Raw genomic sequence first — 16,121 nt, 5'->3', positions numbered from 1 at the left:
CTTTCTCGCCCTAAGTGCGCTGGGTATGCTAGCCTAGCTGATGAGGGGTGAAAAGCGGAAATCCATCCAGGATGCTTGTTTCCGGTCCAGGGAGGACCAGGCTTGGCAGTTTGGGCCATACTATTCCCATGAGGAACAGGGTCAAGACTGGCTGGGTCTAAACTGGCGTAGCATGGTGAGCAAAAGAACAATGGATTTAAAACAGATCTTTTGACTGGGGGTGAATGTTTTGATTTGTTCTGCATTCCGTCCATCGTGTCTTTTTCAATAAGGTAACAGGTCGTTAACAGGACATTATGAGAGTGGTTCAATCTTCTTGTTGGTTCAATCCGGTTCTCATAGTGTCCATTTCCAAAATGAATTATTTATTCCGTATTTGTTCAATGCTGCTTTTTCTTTTAGGTGTAGATATCAATACAATAGAATACAATACAATACAACTACAACACAACACTACACAATACAACACAACACAACACAATACAACACAGCACAACACAATTCAGTACAACACAATGGCATTTGTAGAGTGCACAGCTACTCCAGAAAGATTGTCTTGGTTCCCGTTATCACCATAATAACTTGAGATGGTCAATCAGTCTCTGAATGTCCACAGTTAACATACATGTCAACCCTCCTGATTCGGTGGGAGACTAATGATTTCAAGGCTAGTCTCCTGCCTCCCGGTTCCTCTAAGCAAAATCCTGACTCCTCATCAGGTTTCTGCAGACAGGGACTGGTCTTGTGTGAATCATAGTATACACTGTCAGTAGCCTGCTCCTGATGGTCAGAGCACAACATTCTTGTCACCCTTTCTCTGCCCGCCATTGCGCTTTCTCCAAGCTTCTGACAGGTAAGGTAAAAAGAATGATATTTTCATTTCGTCCCAGTACATGACAATAGACCCGATTCTGGCCTCAATAGAAGTCAATGGGAGAAATCCACCCTCCTCATCTCCCACTTCCCCTTCTGAAATGTTGGCGTGTGTGAGTTAATAAAATGCTCAACCAAGAGAGCAGACAGGACTTTGCATCCGATGCGACTCTTATGCTGTCAAATTCAAATGTAAACCTTCTGAGTAGTCTGGCCAATGTATAGTTTGCCACAAAGGCAGGTGATCACATACACTACATTATCAATCCTGCAGTTAGAAAACCTCTGGGGTGATACTCGGACATTACCATGTATAATCATCTTGGTTTCATTAATAAGTGGGCAGATGCTGCAGTGCCCAGACTTTAAATGTCTAACAAAGGGGGGAGGGCCCCAGATGTCACTGAGAGTGGGTGACAAGAAAGGCAGAACAGACCAAATGATCTTTAAGATTCCTGTATTTTATCACCACAAACATAGGAGAGTCAATGCAAGGTCACCAGCTGCCAACACCTTTGAGTATTTTTTAACCCTTTAACTGCTGAGGCATTTTCACACCAGTGCTGATCCCTTTTGGCTATTTCGGGTAGTTTAAACTTAGGCCTCCATAACGTTTTGCAGGTTGTCCAGAGCCAACAACTGAGCCCCACCTTACAGTGATCTTTCATTGTGCGCTGAGAATAGAGCAACTCATATGGGAAAATATTAAGAGTGAAAAATGGGTATCAAAGAAATCTACGTATTTCTGAAATGTGCAGCAAATACTATGGATGGAAGAAGTGGGTATTTGTACATCTCTGAATTTGTGGGTACCCATACTGGCATTTGATTAAGAGGGCATTTTTCAAAATGTCTTATTTCTCACACACTAGCTTATCTTTCACCCAATTACATTTGGGTAGAAGTTGTGCCTGTAGGAGAGTAGGATCTGCTTCTTATAGTTACCCCCACTTTTTGCTGATGTTTCACTGTTTTTCGACTTTAGTCTGGCTGGGGCCCTGCTAAACAGGACCCCAGCCTAGCTGCTTCATCTCTAAATTGATTACCAGTACTTTAGGTACACTCCAGATTGGATCTTGGGGTACCCTTATAAGTCCCTAGTATATGGTATACTATAGACCAAGGGCATAGGTACCCCAGATGCCTACCAGGGGCTGCAGCATGTATTATGCCACCTCTGGGAAACCTTCCAAAATGACACAGCAGGACTGTTACAGCAGCCTATGTAAGGTGATGCATGCACCCCTTACTGAGATATAGGTTCACTATATCTCACCTATCACTGCACATATAAACCTATCAGTCACCCATATGTCAGGCCTTACCAATCCTGAAGGCAGGGTGCTGGGTTTTATGTGAGAGGGTGCCCATGCATGAGCAGAGCTCCTCTGCAGCCTTCGTATCCTTTATTCCGGGGTTGGTTGTGATGCAGCCAAAACCATGTACTCTTAATTGCATTATAACCGAACGGTTAATGCTAACTTTGGACTGGCTGCATGGAAACATGTTGTGTCTCGTGTCAAACACCTTGGAATCATACCCCCACACCAGTAACTGGAGTGGGAGTATGGTCCCACCTTTCTAGAGGGAGAGACATTATTGCCCTGGTATCACCCGGTACCAACTTAACAGAGCCCTGGCATCACAAAATGGATGCTGCTGCCACAGACCCTGGTCTGCCCTCCTGCTGCTGGATGAAACGCTGGCAGGGGAGGCCTGGACAATAGGTTTCCTGTCACAGGGAGGTATAACCACCTCCCAGACAGGCTTTAGTGTATTGGGGCTGGGTGGGTGTACTCCAAGAGTGCTTTGAAGTCTGCCCTGGGGGCACATTTGGTGTCCCTGTGCATAGTCCATCTCAAACCGGTTACAGGGGCTACCAGCCCCTGCTTTGGTGTGAAACTGGACAAAGGAAATGGGTGTAGCCACCCCTCTTTCCTGACCCTCCCATAGGTGGGTCCCTAGAGTTTGTCCCACCCCTTCCTTGGGTATAAGATAGGAACCGCTGGCTACAGGATTTTAGATTACACCTGGACGAAACTCTGATACTGAATACTGGATGTTTGACGATCTACATTGAACTAGATGACTGAAGAATCTCCCTTGGAGTAAAGGAGTTGCTCCCCTGCAAGGCAGACCCCAAAGACGCATCTGACCGGTTTGCATCTCTGAAGCTCCTGAAGACTCTGAAGAACTTTGCAACACAGGAGGTGGGTTTCTGTGTTCTTAGAGGTTGATCACTGCCCACAGCATGTCTGAGGCCCGTATCCCTCGTGGCGACCGTGCAACCCCAACCCCTGGACACTGTGTCACTTTGCAGAACCATCAGCTTTCCAATGACTCCTGCAGCTGAGCTTTGGGTTCCTTGTAGCCCTGACCCCAAGCAGCAGTTCCACCAAAGATTGCCCGCCTACACTCCATGAGTGTTATGTGATCTAGCCCTTTGTGTTTTCTCTCAAGATCCCTTTGCGACCCCTGGTCTGTCAACTGGTGGGTCCCTGTGAAGGCAACTTTAATTCTAATTGGGCTTACCTGGTTGCTCCAGATGTGCCCTAACTCTCCATTGCTTGGGGAGTCCCCAGGACGTTGATGGTCTGCACCGAAGCATTATTTCTCTTCCTGCATGGGTTGCTGCTGCCAAGGCATGTTTGGTTCAATCCGAGCACTGACATCGCAGCACTCAACATCCTTTGTGGGACAGCTCAATTCCAGATTCTGGTTGTCTTTAACACCTCCTGGTCCTCGTGGGTGCAGAGTCAAGCTTCACCTCTTCGCACCTGAAACACCTGACATCAATGGGCATTCGTCTATCGTGCCCCTGGTCACTGGCAAGTGACCCAGACTCTGTCCCCTCTGCTTTCAGGTCCTTCTGAACTTCGATCCAGGCTTGGATCATCCCGGACACTTCTCTTCTTCCTGACAGCAGCACTTTGCAGCAGATCGCCATTGAAATCAAGCACGGTTCCAGACACCATTTGACACCTATGCACCCGGTTTCCCTGGGTGAGGTAACTTGAGTACTCTGGTTCTCCTGTGGATGTTGGCCCTAGTACCCCCTAAGTCTAAAGGGGTTTGCTCAAAGTCCTCTCCTAAGTGTCCTAAACTTGTAAAATTCCAACCGCGACTTTCCCCATAGAATAGAACAGGAGCTCGTGGCTGTGTTCACACACTGCAAGCGTCCCCCGTGGGTCCCATGTGTCACTGCCTTGGGTGGTTCCTTGGGGTCCCAGCGATTCTAAGTGCTCTAGTCACTGTGTTTAGTCAAGTCTTGGTTCTTATGTCACTTTCTTAATATATGGTTTGGTCCCCCCCCGGGGCCCAGTGTATATTCTGTATTTGTTGTTGTTTTAGAACTGCATTATTGTGTATCTTGAACTCTAATCTCATAAAGAGGTTAGTAGATAGTGTTTAGAAATAAATACAAATATTTTATATATACCTTGTGTGATTCTCCTTTCACTTAGTAATTCAAGAGGCTATAATCTGGTAAACCAAGCTGCTTTAAACTCCTTCAAGACTTAGCCTGAAGGGTGCTCTCCATAGCTACCACTAGGTTAGCTTTCAATAATGGTTGCCTTTATACCTATTCATCAATAAGGGTTGCTTGTACTGGTACAAGGGGCCCATTATAACTCGTGGACAGCATGTACCAGGCCATCTTCTCACAGTGCCAATGACAGGTAAATGCCTAACATTCAACATTGACACATCATATTTTTTCTCGCAATGTGGGTAACTGTGGATTTTTGAGCTTGGAATTTGGACCCTAGCTCAGCCAGCACCTAAGGGAAACCCAGTAAACCTACACATTTTGAAAACTAGACACCCAGGAATTACAGGGTGGTGTTCCTTGTGTGGCACTCACCAGGTACCCAAAATTCCCAAAATGGTCTGCAAACTTCACCCTTTCCTAAAATCACACATTTGTCTTACATTTCTGTGATGGAAACTTCCAAAATCACCAGAAATCCACAACATTCCTACCACCCAGTAATGCCTCACATAATCAAAACAAATGCTGCCCCAGTTGGGTGGCTGGGCCTAGTGCCACAACAGGAATAACTGAAATGAAGGTCAAAGGAAGTTGCAGACATTGTGGGTAAGAAAACCTTGTTGGATCCATGCACGACACACCACCCTGCAATCCCATGGGTGTCTAGTTTTCAAAAAGGTCTGTGGTTGGTAAGCACGGCCACAAATAATATTTGGGGTGGTGCCTACCATACACCAGCTACCCATATTGTTAATCTTTTTACATGCTTTAGGGTGTTATGCGTGGCGGTCTCTTGGCTCACTCACACAAGTGGGGTACTGTTGTGATCGGGAGACAGTTGGGAACCCGAAGTGGTAGGAAATTTGTGGATGACTATAGATTCTTAACTTTCTTGCACAGAAATCTGAGGAGAATGTGTGTGTTTTTTGCCAAACTTTGGGGTTTGCAATGGCGTCTGTTATAAGGGCCAGTGAAGATAGCACAATGCGCCACACAGCATGACCCCTGATACCCAAGGGAGATGCATAATTGTTGGCTGTTTTTGCAACCCACTGATTTTGATGAGACACTTTTTCATTAGAACGACACAATAAAAAATTAATTCACTCACTCAATGCATGGACATCAACCGTCAAGCTGGGTGTTGCAGGTTATGCTAGAGATGTCGACTGGGCTGGGGAAATTTGAAAATTGGTGGAATCTTTACTCTCCAAAGGGTAAGGAACCCTTAACTCCATAGCCCCGAAAGAGTAAAAACACATTTGACCAATTGTTATCTTGGCCTATCTCTTAGCTCTTTAGTACTGATTTGAATCACATACATTATGAAAGGCTCCCAGAGTTGTTTCAGGATGGAATGTATGGACAGTGTTAATTCTCCTCCAGTCACCAATGACAACAGACTGTGAACCTACATAAAGGCCATAACCCAACTAGTAGCTCAAGAGAAAAAAGTATTGACCAGCAGCTCCCGCACCTGCATACCCTGCCCTCTGTTTGCAACAACACCCCAGTTTCCTGGATTTTGATGTTGGTGACAATCTTTTGGAGGTGGGTGAGGACCGTCTTAAATCCCTCAAAGGCACTCTCAATGTAGCTCATTACTTCTCTCTATTCCCCTCACATTTCATCCACATTTGCTGGCATTTGTCACCCAAGTTGCTTGTGTTCCTCACCCATTATGTACTCCAATGTATAGGTAAATGTTCCCACACTCTGCTGTTTTTATGTGAACTGCACATATGTGCATATGGAACAGGTGGAGGCTTGAGATTGCAAATATTTGGCATTTTGTACTACTATTTGCAGTAATACAAATATACTATATGATGTGGTATCTGATTCAAGACCTATGTGCAGTCTTGCACTCCCATTTGTCCTATCTCTTTCTGTGCGGAGTGCTCCGTCCGAAGTGTGGAGTCTATGACCCAAGAGCGGAGACTCCGCGGCCCAGATTCTCAAAGGTTTAGTGATGGGTTAGAGTTACTTTTTGAATGCTAACCCTTTGCTAAACCTTTCTGGGGATTAACAAACCAATGCTAATTGGTTATAGCATTTGTTTGTATTGAAAACTAACGTCAAGGGAGCATTACATGGGTAGTGCATGGGCGTTCCCATGCAACCACCCATGCTTTTTGACGCTAAACCCTATCTACTAACATTAGTAGACAGGATTTAGTGGCAAAAATTAACGTCGCTGAAAAGCATGTGTTAAAAGACTAGGGGGCAGATTTATGTTTCCTGGCGCATCCCTGCAAATCAGCAGGGATGCGCCAGGAAAGATGCGTCACGAAAGTTTACCCTTGCGCCACAATAGATGCGCCGCATTTACAATGCAGTGCATCGTGGCGCAAGGATAAACAGATGCGTGACGCATCTGATGGCGGAAGGTTGGCGCATTGCTGGAGTTGCGTCGCAAGCGCGACGCAGCTCCAGCAAGGCTCGGGGGTGCCCTATTGTTACAATGCTGCGTTAATCCTTACGCCTGCTTCAAGCAGGCGCAGGGTTTAGACGCAGCATGGCCGGAAAAGTGACTGAGTGAAATCTTGTAGATTTCACTCAGCCACTTTTCGGAGGCGTTCCCGTGCCGGAACGCCCCCCCTGTGCAGGTACGCCCAAATGTGGCGCAAGCTTTACAACGTGACGCATCTCCCTAGATGCGTCACATTGTAAATGGGGCGCAACATGGCGCAGGGTTTATGCCGCCGCTGCGTCACAAAAGTGACGCAACGGCGGCGTAAAAGTGGCGCAAGTCCGATATAAATCTGCCCCAAAATGTTTTAATTTCTCCTTTATTTTCCAACTTTGCATGCGTATTGCACTGTACAGCACACATCCAAAGTAGGAAAAGCTTTGAAGTGTGTACCCTTCCAGTACAAAACCCATGTTAGACTCTGGCACCCACCCTAGCACTAAGCTTTGTGCCTGGTGCACGGCAGCATAAATTAGCACGGCACTAAGGAAAGGGGAGGAGAGTGCCATATCTCTGTGAATATGGTGCTCTCCTGCTCTCTCCCTGTCACGCAATGCAGCACAGTGCAGCCTCTCTGGAGGCGGCGCTGCATTCCAGTTTTCAGAATATGGGCCCAAGTCTCCGCCACGAGTGGGGAGACTCAGCATTCATAAAGATACTACTCGTAAAGACCTTTGTGACGACCAAAAAGTAGTAAAGTTACAACAAATTGTTAGTTTACCTTCGTGAATCAGGAGTAAAAATAATCTGACACCCATCTATAAAAATAGGTTGTACTTTTATCTTTAAATAAAATCCTTAACAGCAAAAATCCACAGGGGTATTTGGAGACATGAATTTTCAAGGAAATGATTAATCATTGCGTTTTTTTCTCAGATGCAGTAAATCCTTGAAATGGACCGAGATCGCTGTAAAAATGCTGAGCTTTAATAAAGTTTTAAAAGACCATGCAATCACACTTGCCATAACGTCTGGATGCACAGTTACCTTGCCAGCACGTTTAGGGTCTCTAAATCCATCATGGATCAGGTCACAAAGGGCCATAAGGTCTGGATGCACTGTTACCATCCCAGCACGCTTGGGGTCATTAAATCCATCATGGTTCTGGTCGCAGAGGGCCATAAGGTCTGGATGCACAGTTACCATCCCAGCATGCTTGGGGTCACTAAATCCATCATGGATCAGGTCACAAAGGGCCATAAGGTCTGGATGCACAGTTACCATCCCAGCACGCTTGGGGTCTCTAAATCCATCATGGTTCTGGTCGCAGAGGGCCATAAGGTCTGGATGCACAGTTACCTTGCCTGCACGCTTGGGGTCACTGAATCCATCATGGTTCTGGTCGCAGAGGCCATAAGGTCTGGATGCACAGTTACCTTGCCATCAAATCAGTCTCCAGTTGAGGTCCAGGCTCTATGGGTGAACTACCATAGCCTTTAATGGACTGATCCTAATGCAAGGGATGGAGGATCCTGAAGATACTCAAGGATCCTGAGGATGCTGAGCTGGTGACAAGGGGAATCATTGGAGTGGTCCTGATGCAAGGGATACAGGATTCTGAATATGCTCAAGGATCCTGAGGATGCTGAGCTGGTGACAAGGTGAATCATTGGAGTGGTCCTGATGCAAGGGATACAGGATGCTGAATATGCTCAAGGATCCTGAGGGTGCTGAGCTGGTGACAAGGGGAATCATTGGAGTGGTCCTGGTGCAAGGGATACAGGATGCTGAATATGCTCAAGGATCCTGAGGATGCTGAGCTGATGAGAGGGATTATCTTGAGGCCACTGATCAGTCCACAAACACAGTGATAAGACCTCAGCCACAGGGTTCGATGTCTGGGTGAAGCCCAGACAAAAAACTGTTGCCACTGGTCTACTGGTCTCCACTTACAGTGCATCCAGTGGTTCCCTTTAACTAATGGTAACATCCTTGCTGTGTGATCACACTGCATTCCGATGACTCTCCCAGGTATATCATCGGGTGCAACTTCTGAGCGGTTGGGACTCTGTCTCCCAAGCTAAACTTCGGCACTCAATGGTGATCAGGCGTCTTTGGCTACCAACTCACAAAGGCAGGCTTCTTCAGCTTCTGTGGCCTTGTACAAATAATTGGACGTCAGCCAACTGACTCTTGGAGTCACATCTCCAGTCTGGGCCTCGGGGATGACTTTTCTTTGCGTAGGGCATCACAGGCACGGTTCTTTCTTTGCTGGCCCAAGGAGCAGCAGGTGCAGCTCAGTCTTTTGTACAGTCTCTCTTTGCCGGGTCCCGGGAACAGCAGAGCAGTCGTTCTTTGTTCCTTCCTAAGGTCTGGGTCCCACTTTTAAGCCCAGTTTGTCCCCTGGAGGGATGCAGCAATGACTGGCCAATGGGCTATCGGGTCACCTCCCACCTAGTGATGACTTCCTGTGAAGTGTGGCGTGTGGCTAGCTCAAAATGCAACATTCTGTCCAGTCTAAGCATGTCAGAACCCCTATCTATTTGTGTGGCCTTCCCTAGCCCATCCCAAAGATGCGACTATCTGGATGCCCAAAGAAAAGCAGTTTAGCAGTGGCTTCTCTCAGCCTGTCCCTGATGCCCCTGATGCCACCCTGTCTGTAAGGAACAAAAGAGAATCCCCTCTTGCTTGTTTCTCATCAAAGGTTGCTTTCCCTTTGAAGTTCAACTTTTGGGCTCACACCCTGTTTGGCCTTCCTGCCAGGGAGAGGTCACACCTCCTCCAATGTCAGGCCCCTTGTATTTCTTCCTGAGAGTCATTCATAGCTCCCCCCAGGAGGACAGAAGGCTGTTTTGTGCCCGGCAACCATAAATGGTCACTGGATAACGGAGAGCAACAAAGTAACAACTTTCTAGAGTTGCTATATGTGCAAACGTTATATTAAATTCGAATTGAGCATCATGTCAGGTTTAATGTAGCAATTATTTTGATGTCTTGAAGTACCAATTTTAGTAGTCCTATGTAGGAGTTAGCACTGTTGGGTTGTCAGCTGTGACCCTGCACTCCCCAATGTGGCTACTAGCTTTTACACAGCAAAATGCCAATTTGTAAAAACAACAATTTATAAAAACATGTCGAGTTAGCAGAGTGAAACTGTCCTATCCATCTGCAGTGATTGGTTCGGAGACATACATTTGCCTCATCAAAATCAGGGTGACACAATAACTGCTGCAGCCCATGAGGGATACCTTAACTCACAGACCCTGAGATCACTTGGTAAAATATGCTAGGTACTTATAAGTAAGTTAACATATGCCAGTGGTGGTAGAGCTCCTCAGACAAAGACCTCACTGACACTGAGTGCACCTCACTCACCAGAGCCAAAAACCATCAGCATCAGTTCAAAACATTGGGTGTGATCATGCAAAAAGAGGTATTTCCCTACATGATATATATGAAATACATACACAAAGATCCTAATTAAAATACATGCTATATGAATTGCATGTCTAATAATCTGCATACATTGTTAAAAATGCATTACCTTTGTAGATCTGGGGGCGCAATTTCCGATTCTCTGTAAAAAAAATCAATTGGAGATAAGATCATTGATCTTTGTTTTAAATAGAAATAAAACTCCAAACAACATATTGTACTACGACAGACTACATCAGAAGCGGTATCACAGTGTGGTGAGACATGGAGGATACAGGCATACAGTCTGTGTTGAGACGTTCCCAAGTTTGCACCACCAATTAGGCAAGTTTGAGGGTGAAAAGGAGCTTGTTCCTGAGTCTCAATCTATAAACAGAGAAAAGGCTCTGAGGGGATTCAGCCCCAGAGAAAGTATCCCTAGCTGTAAGCAGGTCCCAGGGGAATCAGGTGCTTGTAAGTACAGTTGCCCTCATTCACCTGAAGGTGACATGCTTCATCATAGGGCGGTGCTCCTCGCCAGGCCGGCATCGCAATGCGTGGCGGGCCCCACAAGAGGGTTCTTTGTCGGAGATCTGTTAATAAATATGCCAATTGAGCACCTTAGAACAAGGAATGGTGTGTCCTACAATGTGAGAAGATCGGTGAATGGTGTGAAGATAGAATCAACTGTCAACCAGATGCCAGCAAAATATTTAATGTGATATCCCCGGTAGATCTTGAGCTTAAAAAAGAAGGCAGAGACACTTAGGATACTATGGTCTGTGTCTCTTCAAGTGAGAGTGTAAATCTGTCCCTATAGACCATCTAGCAAGCTCTGGTCTAAGTTATAAGTCAACATATTTCATCCCTAAGGTAGTCGTGGAGCGATCTAGGGCTATTTTGTCAGGACCAACAGTACATGATGTGACCTAATCTTCTCAGTAGAGTGAGACGCTCTTTAACTCAAATGCGTGGGTGATATGGTGGTGGCTGACATCTTATCACAACTTTCGAGAACTGTACTAATAAAGCACTTGGTTTAGGATAACCTGCTTAAAAATAAAATGAAAAGTGGATATATAAGTGCACAAGATCAAAAATATCTGGTGAATGTGTCATTAAAAATCAAGCATGAGCGCACACACCCCCCCTCAATCTACCGCTAGTAAAAGAGTAGTGTTCTGCCCCAACATAACCCATTCTGCCAAAGTGGTCGATGCAAACATGCGCATACGTAAAGTCTACGGGCCGTGGATCCCATTGTGAGAGAAAAGGTGGATACAGAATCCCCTCGGAACAGTATACTGGTATTTGACTTTGGTTGTTTGGTGGTGAGGGTATTCTGGACCGGTCCTCTTTTTTGATAGATACAGAGAAAGCCTGTTGATGTCCGTTTTCTCTGTAAGACTTTTGGATTTTCTGTCTGATCATGAATGTTCCTCTCGTAGTTCGTTCGAATCTGGAAACATTGAGTTAGAGGCAAGATAGCAGGGTTTACTTGAGTGGAGAGTACTCAAGATCAAACTACAGACTGTGAAATGGATTCTGTCAGGGACAGGGACCCAATACAGTTCTTCCATTGTAAGGGAGTTTCTCTCAAAGTCTATTGGCTGAACAATATTTATGCTACTGACTGAAGAAAAGCTTTGATTGGTGTAAATTTGGGCCAGCAAGTACTGTGTTGAATCCGTCAATGTATTATAAGGCGAGTGCATAAAATGTGGGGCAGACAATTCGAGGAAGAGAAAAAGGCTGGATTCTGCAGGACAGTGTGGGCTGGATCACTTCTCTTTGGCCTTTCCTTGATACGGTCTTTGTGGATAGAGCTCAGTGGCAAAGACCAAAGATGTAGGTCTTTGTCTGAGTTTCGATGACCTTTTTGCCAACTTCCAGGTGCCAATAATGCCAGATCTTAACATGCAGTGGTGTCAGCTAACATGACATTGAGGCATTTTTAAAGTCCACCATTGTTAAACATTTAAGTCAACTTAGATTATGTGGAAAGCTGTAACTAGATTATTTTGTGACTACAATATAGTTCAAAAGGACAACTGGGTATGTTGATCCAAGGAAATATATTATGTGCCAGATTCACAAAGGGCCTCTACATTCATGGTGAATGTCCCTCAGAAGTGGGTGAGTCTCTGCACTTGGGACTGAATCTCTGCAATGAGAATTCTCAAATTTGACAGACAAGAAAAGAAAAGAAGTTAGGTCGCGCAAAGGATCGTCTTGCCGTTATCCTAAACTCGGTTAAGAAGGATAAAATAGCAAAGCTCCCACTTGAAAGAAACCAAATCCAAGCCACCTGAATATGAAACTGTAAATTATTCTAAAAAAAAATCGCTAATATGAATTAATGTATATGTCCATCCAACAACAAAAATGAAATGCAAAACAATCCAAGAAAGAATTTTTGCAATAGTCCAGATACAGCATAATAGCTCCTCTTTGTTCAGTAAGGGCCTAATGGAGAAGAAAAATGCAATCCATAGGATAGCCAGAAAACAAAAAAGAACCCCCAAGACGATTCTGAAGGAAAGTTGGTATCAATTCATAATGGCTCTTTACAGACGGACAAACAGAAAGCCAAGCAGAGCTAACTGAAACATATCATCCCAGGGCAGTCGACAAGAGGATAGCAACAAATATTCCATCAGTAATACCTCCTGAGAGGATAAATGAGTCATTATTACTTACCACAATACAACAAGGGAAGGCATGACAGTGCACCCGGCCAAACTCTCTTCCAGCTGCACCTTTTTGAAAGCAAAGGGCAACTGTGAGGAAAGTAGTGTATTACATGGTGAAGTTGTGTGACGTCACCATGTAATATACTCACAATACTATCTTGAGTCTAGTCAGGCTCATTTGTAAAACTATAGCTCAACCCTGAGCAGCTGTGACTATGAGCAGTAATGCTTCAACAAAAAAACAAGTGCAAAGAATTTGGAAGTACCAGAATAACCACTTGAGAAAGTCACACAACACATATTTTTATGAATGTGTAGAAAGTAAAAATTAAGAAAAACTACCAGAAATATAGATTTTTAAGTAAAACGTACATGACTGCTTTTCACTCAATTATCAGCAAGCATTGGCAACTACTGCAGTTAGCAGATACTTTGGATCACTTGTTAAAGAGTTGTGTTTGGGTACCGTGGCCCACTTTGGATGACCAACTCCAGCAGAAAACAAGCCAAGGTGACAAGTGAGGAGTAGTCGGACAGTTACCTGTCACCGGAGCCTTTTCAAGTCCAGTTCCAGCTCAAGCAAAGAATCTCTGTAGACATGAATGGAATAGTTCTGATGCAAGGAATATAAGATGCTGAAGATGTCGTATGATGCTGAGGATAATGTGTAATCAACAGTGATCTACCCGGTGCTACTCCTCCGTCCACAATCAGTGTGGAGTGACGTTCCCCACAGGGCTCAATGTCACTCAAAGTCCTGGTCAGGGCAGCAAATGTTCAGTTGTCACTGGACTACTGGTTTCCGGTCACAGCGAGCCCAGCAGTTCCTTTTGATGGGGGCGAGTGTCCTTCTTGGGCAACCAAACTTCACTCCAATGACTCTCATGGGACCAGCAGACATAGGTTTAACTTTTGATTTTGGGTCTTGGTCTTGCAGGCTGCTCGTCAATAGTCAGTGGTGGTCAAGTGATTGTGGTTACTGACTTGCCAGGTGGGCTTCTTCAGCTTGTTATTGCCCTGCAGTGGGAACACAAAGTCAGCAAACTGACTCCTTGAGTCTCCTCTTCTGCCTGGTCCAGGGAATAGCACTGCAGTCCTTTGTCAGTCCTCTTCCAAGTCCAGATGAGATCTGAGGCCTGGGTATTGGGGGTGCCATATTAATGACCAGAAAATGCCCTTGGGGGATGAGGTGGTTACTAGCCAAAAGGCTACCTGGTCCCTTCCCTCCTGATGATGACTTCCTGCAATGTGTGGAAACTAGCTATCCCAGAGTGCACTTTTTTTGCCCACTCCCAAGATGGCCTAATACTTCTCTTAATGTGTGGAGCTTTGTAGCCCACCCAAGAGGTATGACTAAGTGTGGGCTACAGACCCATGGGAAAACTGTTTAGGCCACTTGGCACCAATCTCTGTCCCTGATGCTAACCTGTCTATCAGGACAAAAGATCAGCACCTCTTGTGTCTACCATTTGCCCTTCAAATGTGGCTTCCCTTACAATCTTACCCTGTGACTCTTCTTGCCAGGGAGAGGTCATACCTCCTCCAAACGCAGGACTCTATTGTGGCTCCACTTGGAAGTCACTCTTCACCACACCCCCAGGACAGCGAAAGACTGTCTTCTGGCCAGCATCTGCAAATGGCCACTGGGAAAACTTTGGGCAACAGAATGGCAACATTCTAAAAGTTGCTTTTATGTGGAAGTTACATTAAATTCGACCTGGGCATCAAGTTGGGTTTAAGGTAACGATTTGTTTCATACCTCGGTGTACCAAACTTAGCAGTATCATTCACAATTTAGCACAGCTGACGAGTCAGCGTGTAACTCTGCACTCGCTAATGGGGTAACAAGCCTTTTCACATTAAAAATGATGTATACATGTTCTATCTTTTAATTTACAGCACCCTGCCCTGGAATTCTTTTAGAGCCCTACCTTAGGGGGGGGGTTATATATATATTATAAAAAGGAGGTCTGGGATTTGTCATTAATTTAAATGGCAAAGTTGGGTTATCAGTTTCAAGCTGCTCTCTCAGCCTGCAGGTGCCGACTAGGGGGCATGTTTTACCTTGCTGCTCTCAGGGTGGCACAAAAAGTGCTGCAGCCCATGAGAGACTCCTTATCTTACATGCACTGGGTACCCTTGGTAAGTTAACTTATGCCAATTGGATATAAGCCAATCAAACATACACTTTAGAGCTCAGAGCATTGGCACTAAGTTCTGGTTTGCAGTCCTCTGTGCACTCTCACAGTCAAAAAACCAGCAGTATCAGTCCAACACTTTCGGGTGGTCGTGCAAAATGAGGCCTTTCCGTACAGTAAGACAAGGCAACAGCACCTAGTTCTCTCCTTAACTCTTTAACTACTGAAGAACAACGCAGGTAATACAAAAAACCTAGAAACTATTTATTAAAAAGGAGACCAAAAGAACCTAGCAAACTGTAAGCTTAACACCTAGTTAGATATTGAGGAAAACATTTTAAAAAGTGCATTTTACAAGATCTGGATGGTCGGGTTGAAAAACAATCTCTGAACCCGTTTGTTCAGACCGCCTTTCGTCATGACTCAGTTGCAGAGCTCACTATACTAGTGGGAAAACTCATTGGAAAAAAGTCATCATTACACTCAACATTTAGAGATTTCAAAGCGGCCTTTGACAAGGTCCAGCATAATATTCTGTGGTACAAACTGCAACAATGCAATATTCTGGTACCACTGCTGAATGCCATTCAGATAGCCTACATGATGATAGCTGGTACAACACTGACCTCAAGAAATCCAAGAGAGCTTGTAAACAGCTTTAAAGGAAATGGAAAATCACCAGAGGAACCACCAAAATAAGCACCTACAAGGCCGTACTTAGATATTATCACCAGCAAGTGAAAAAGACCAAAAAAAGGCCCTGAACCTGAGAATCAAATCTAGCTCCAACCATGGCAAGGGACTTTTTTCCATTGTCAAGAAATTAACCAACTCAACAGCTGCGAGGAACGCCATCACACATACAGAAGAACTCTGCTTCAACCTCTTTGACTTCTTCCACAAAAAAATCACCAAGGTCTAAAGCAACTTTGAACCCCAGCCACCCCTCATCGACTTGCCCAGCCTGCTAACCTCTTTGACCAAAGACCACCAACTGACAGCATGGAACCCTCTATCTATCGAGGACACTGCAGCAATAAAGGAGACAGTCAACTCAGGGGCGCCTACAGAACCCTGCCTCCACCATGACTGCAACC

At 45.1% G+C, this 16,121-nt stretch overlaps 1 protein-coding gene across 1 annotated transcript in view; it reads right to left on the bottom strand.

Annotated features, from left to right (window-relative positions):
• Nucleotides 1-10,288: 10,288 nt before the first annotated feature.
• The window catches only part of LOC146859507 (CD5 antigen-like), a 374,661-nt gene continuing 368,828 nt past the window's right edge, over nt 10,289-16,121 (bottom strand). The window contains exon 6 of the mRNA XM_085647172.1: nt 10,289-10,356. Coding sequence (XP_085503298.1) covers nt 10,289-10,356 — 68 coding nt within the window. The remainder of the gene's footprint in view (nt 10,357-16,121) is intronic.

This window comes from Triturus cristatus, chromosome 3_2 (genome assembly GCF_964204655.1).
Source record: "Triturus cristatus chromosome 3_2, aTriCri1.1, whole genome shotgun sequence".
NCBI lineage: Eukaryota > Metazoa > Chordata > Amphibia > Caudata > Salamandridae > Triturus > Triturus cristatus.
Note: the sequence above shows the minus strand (reverse complement) of the source record. Positions and strands in the feature narration are given on the sequence as shown.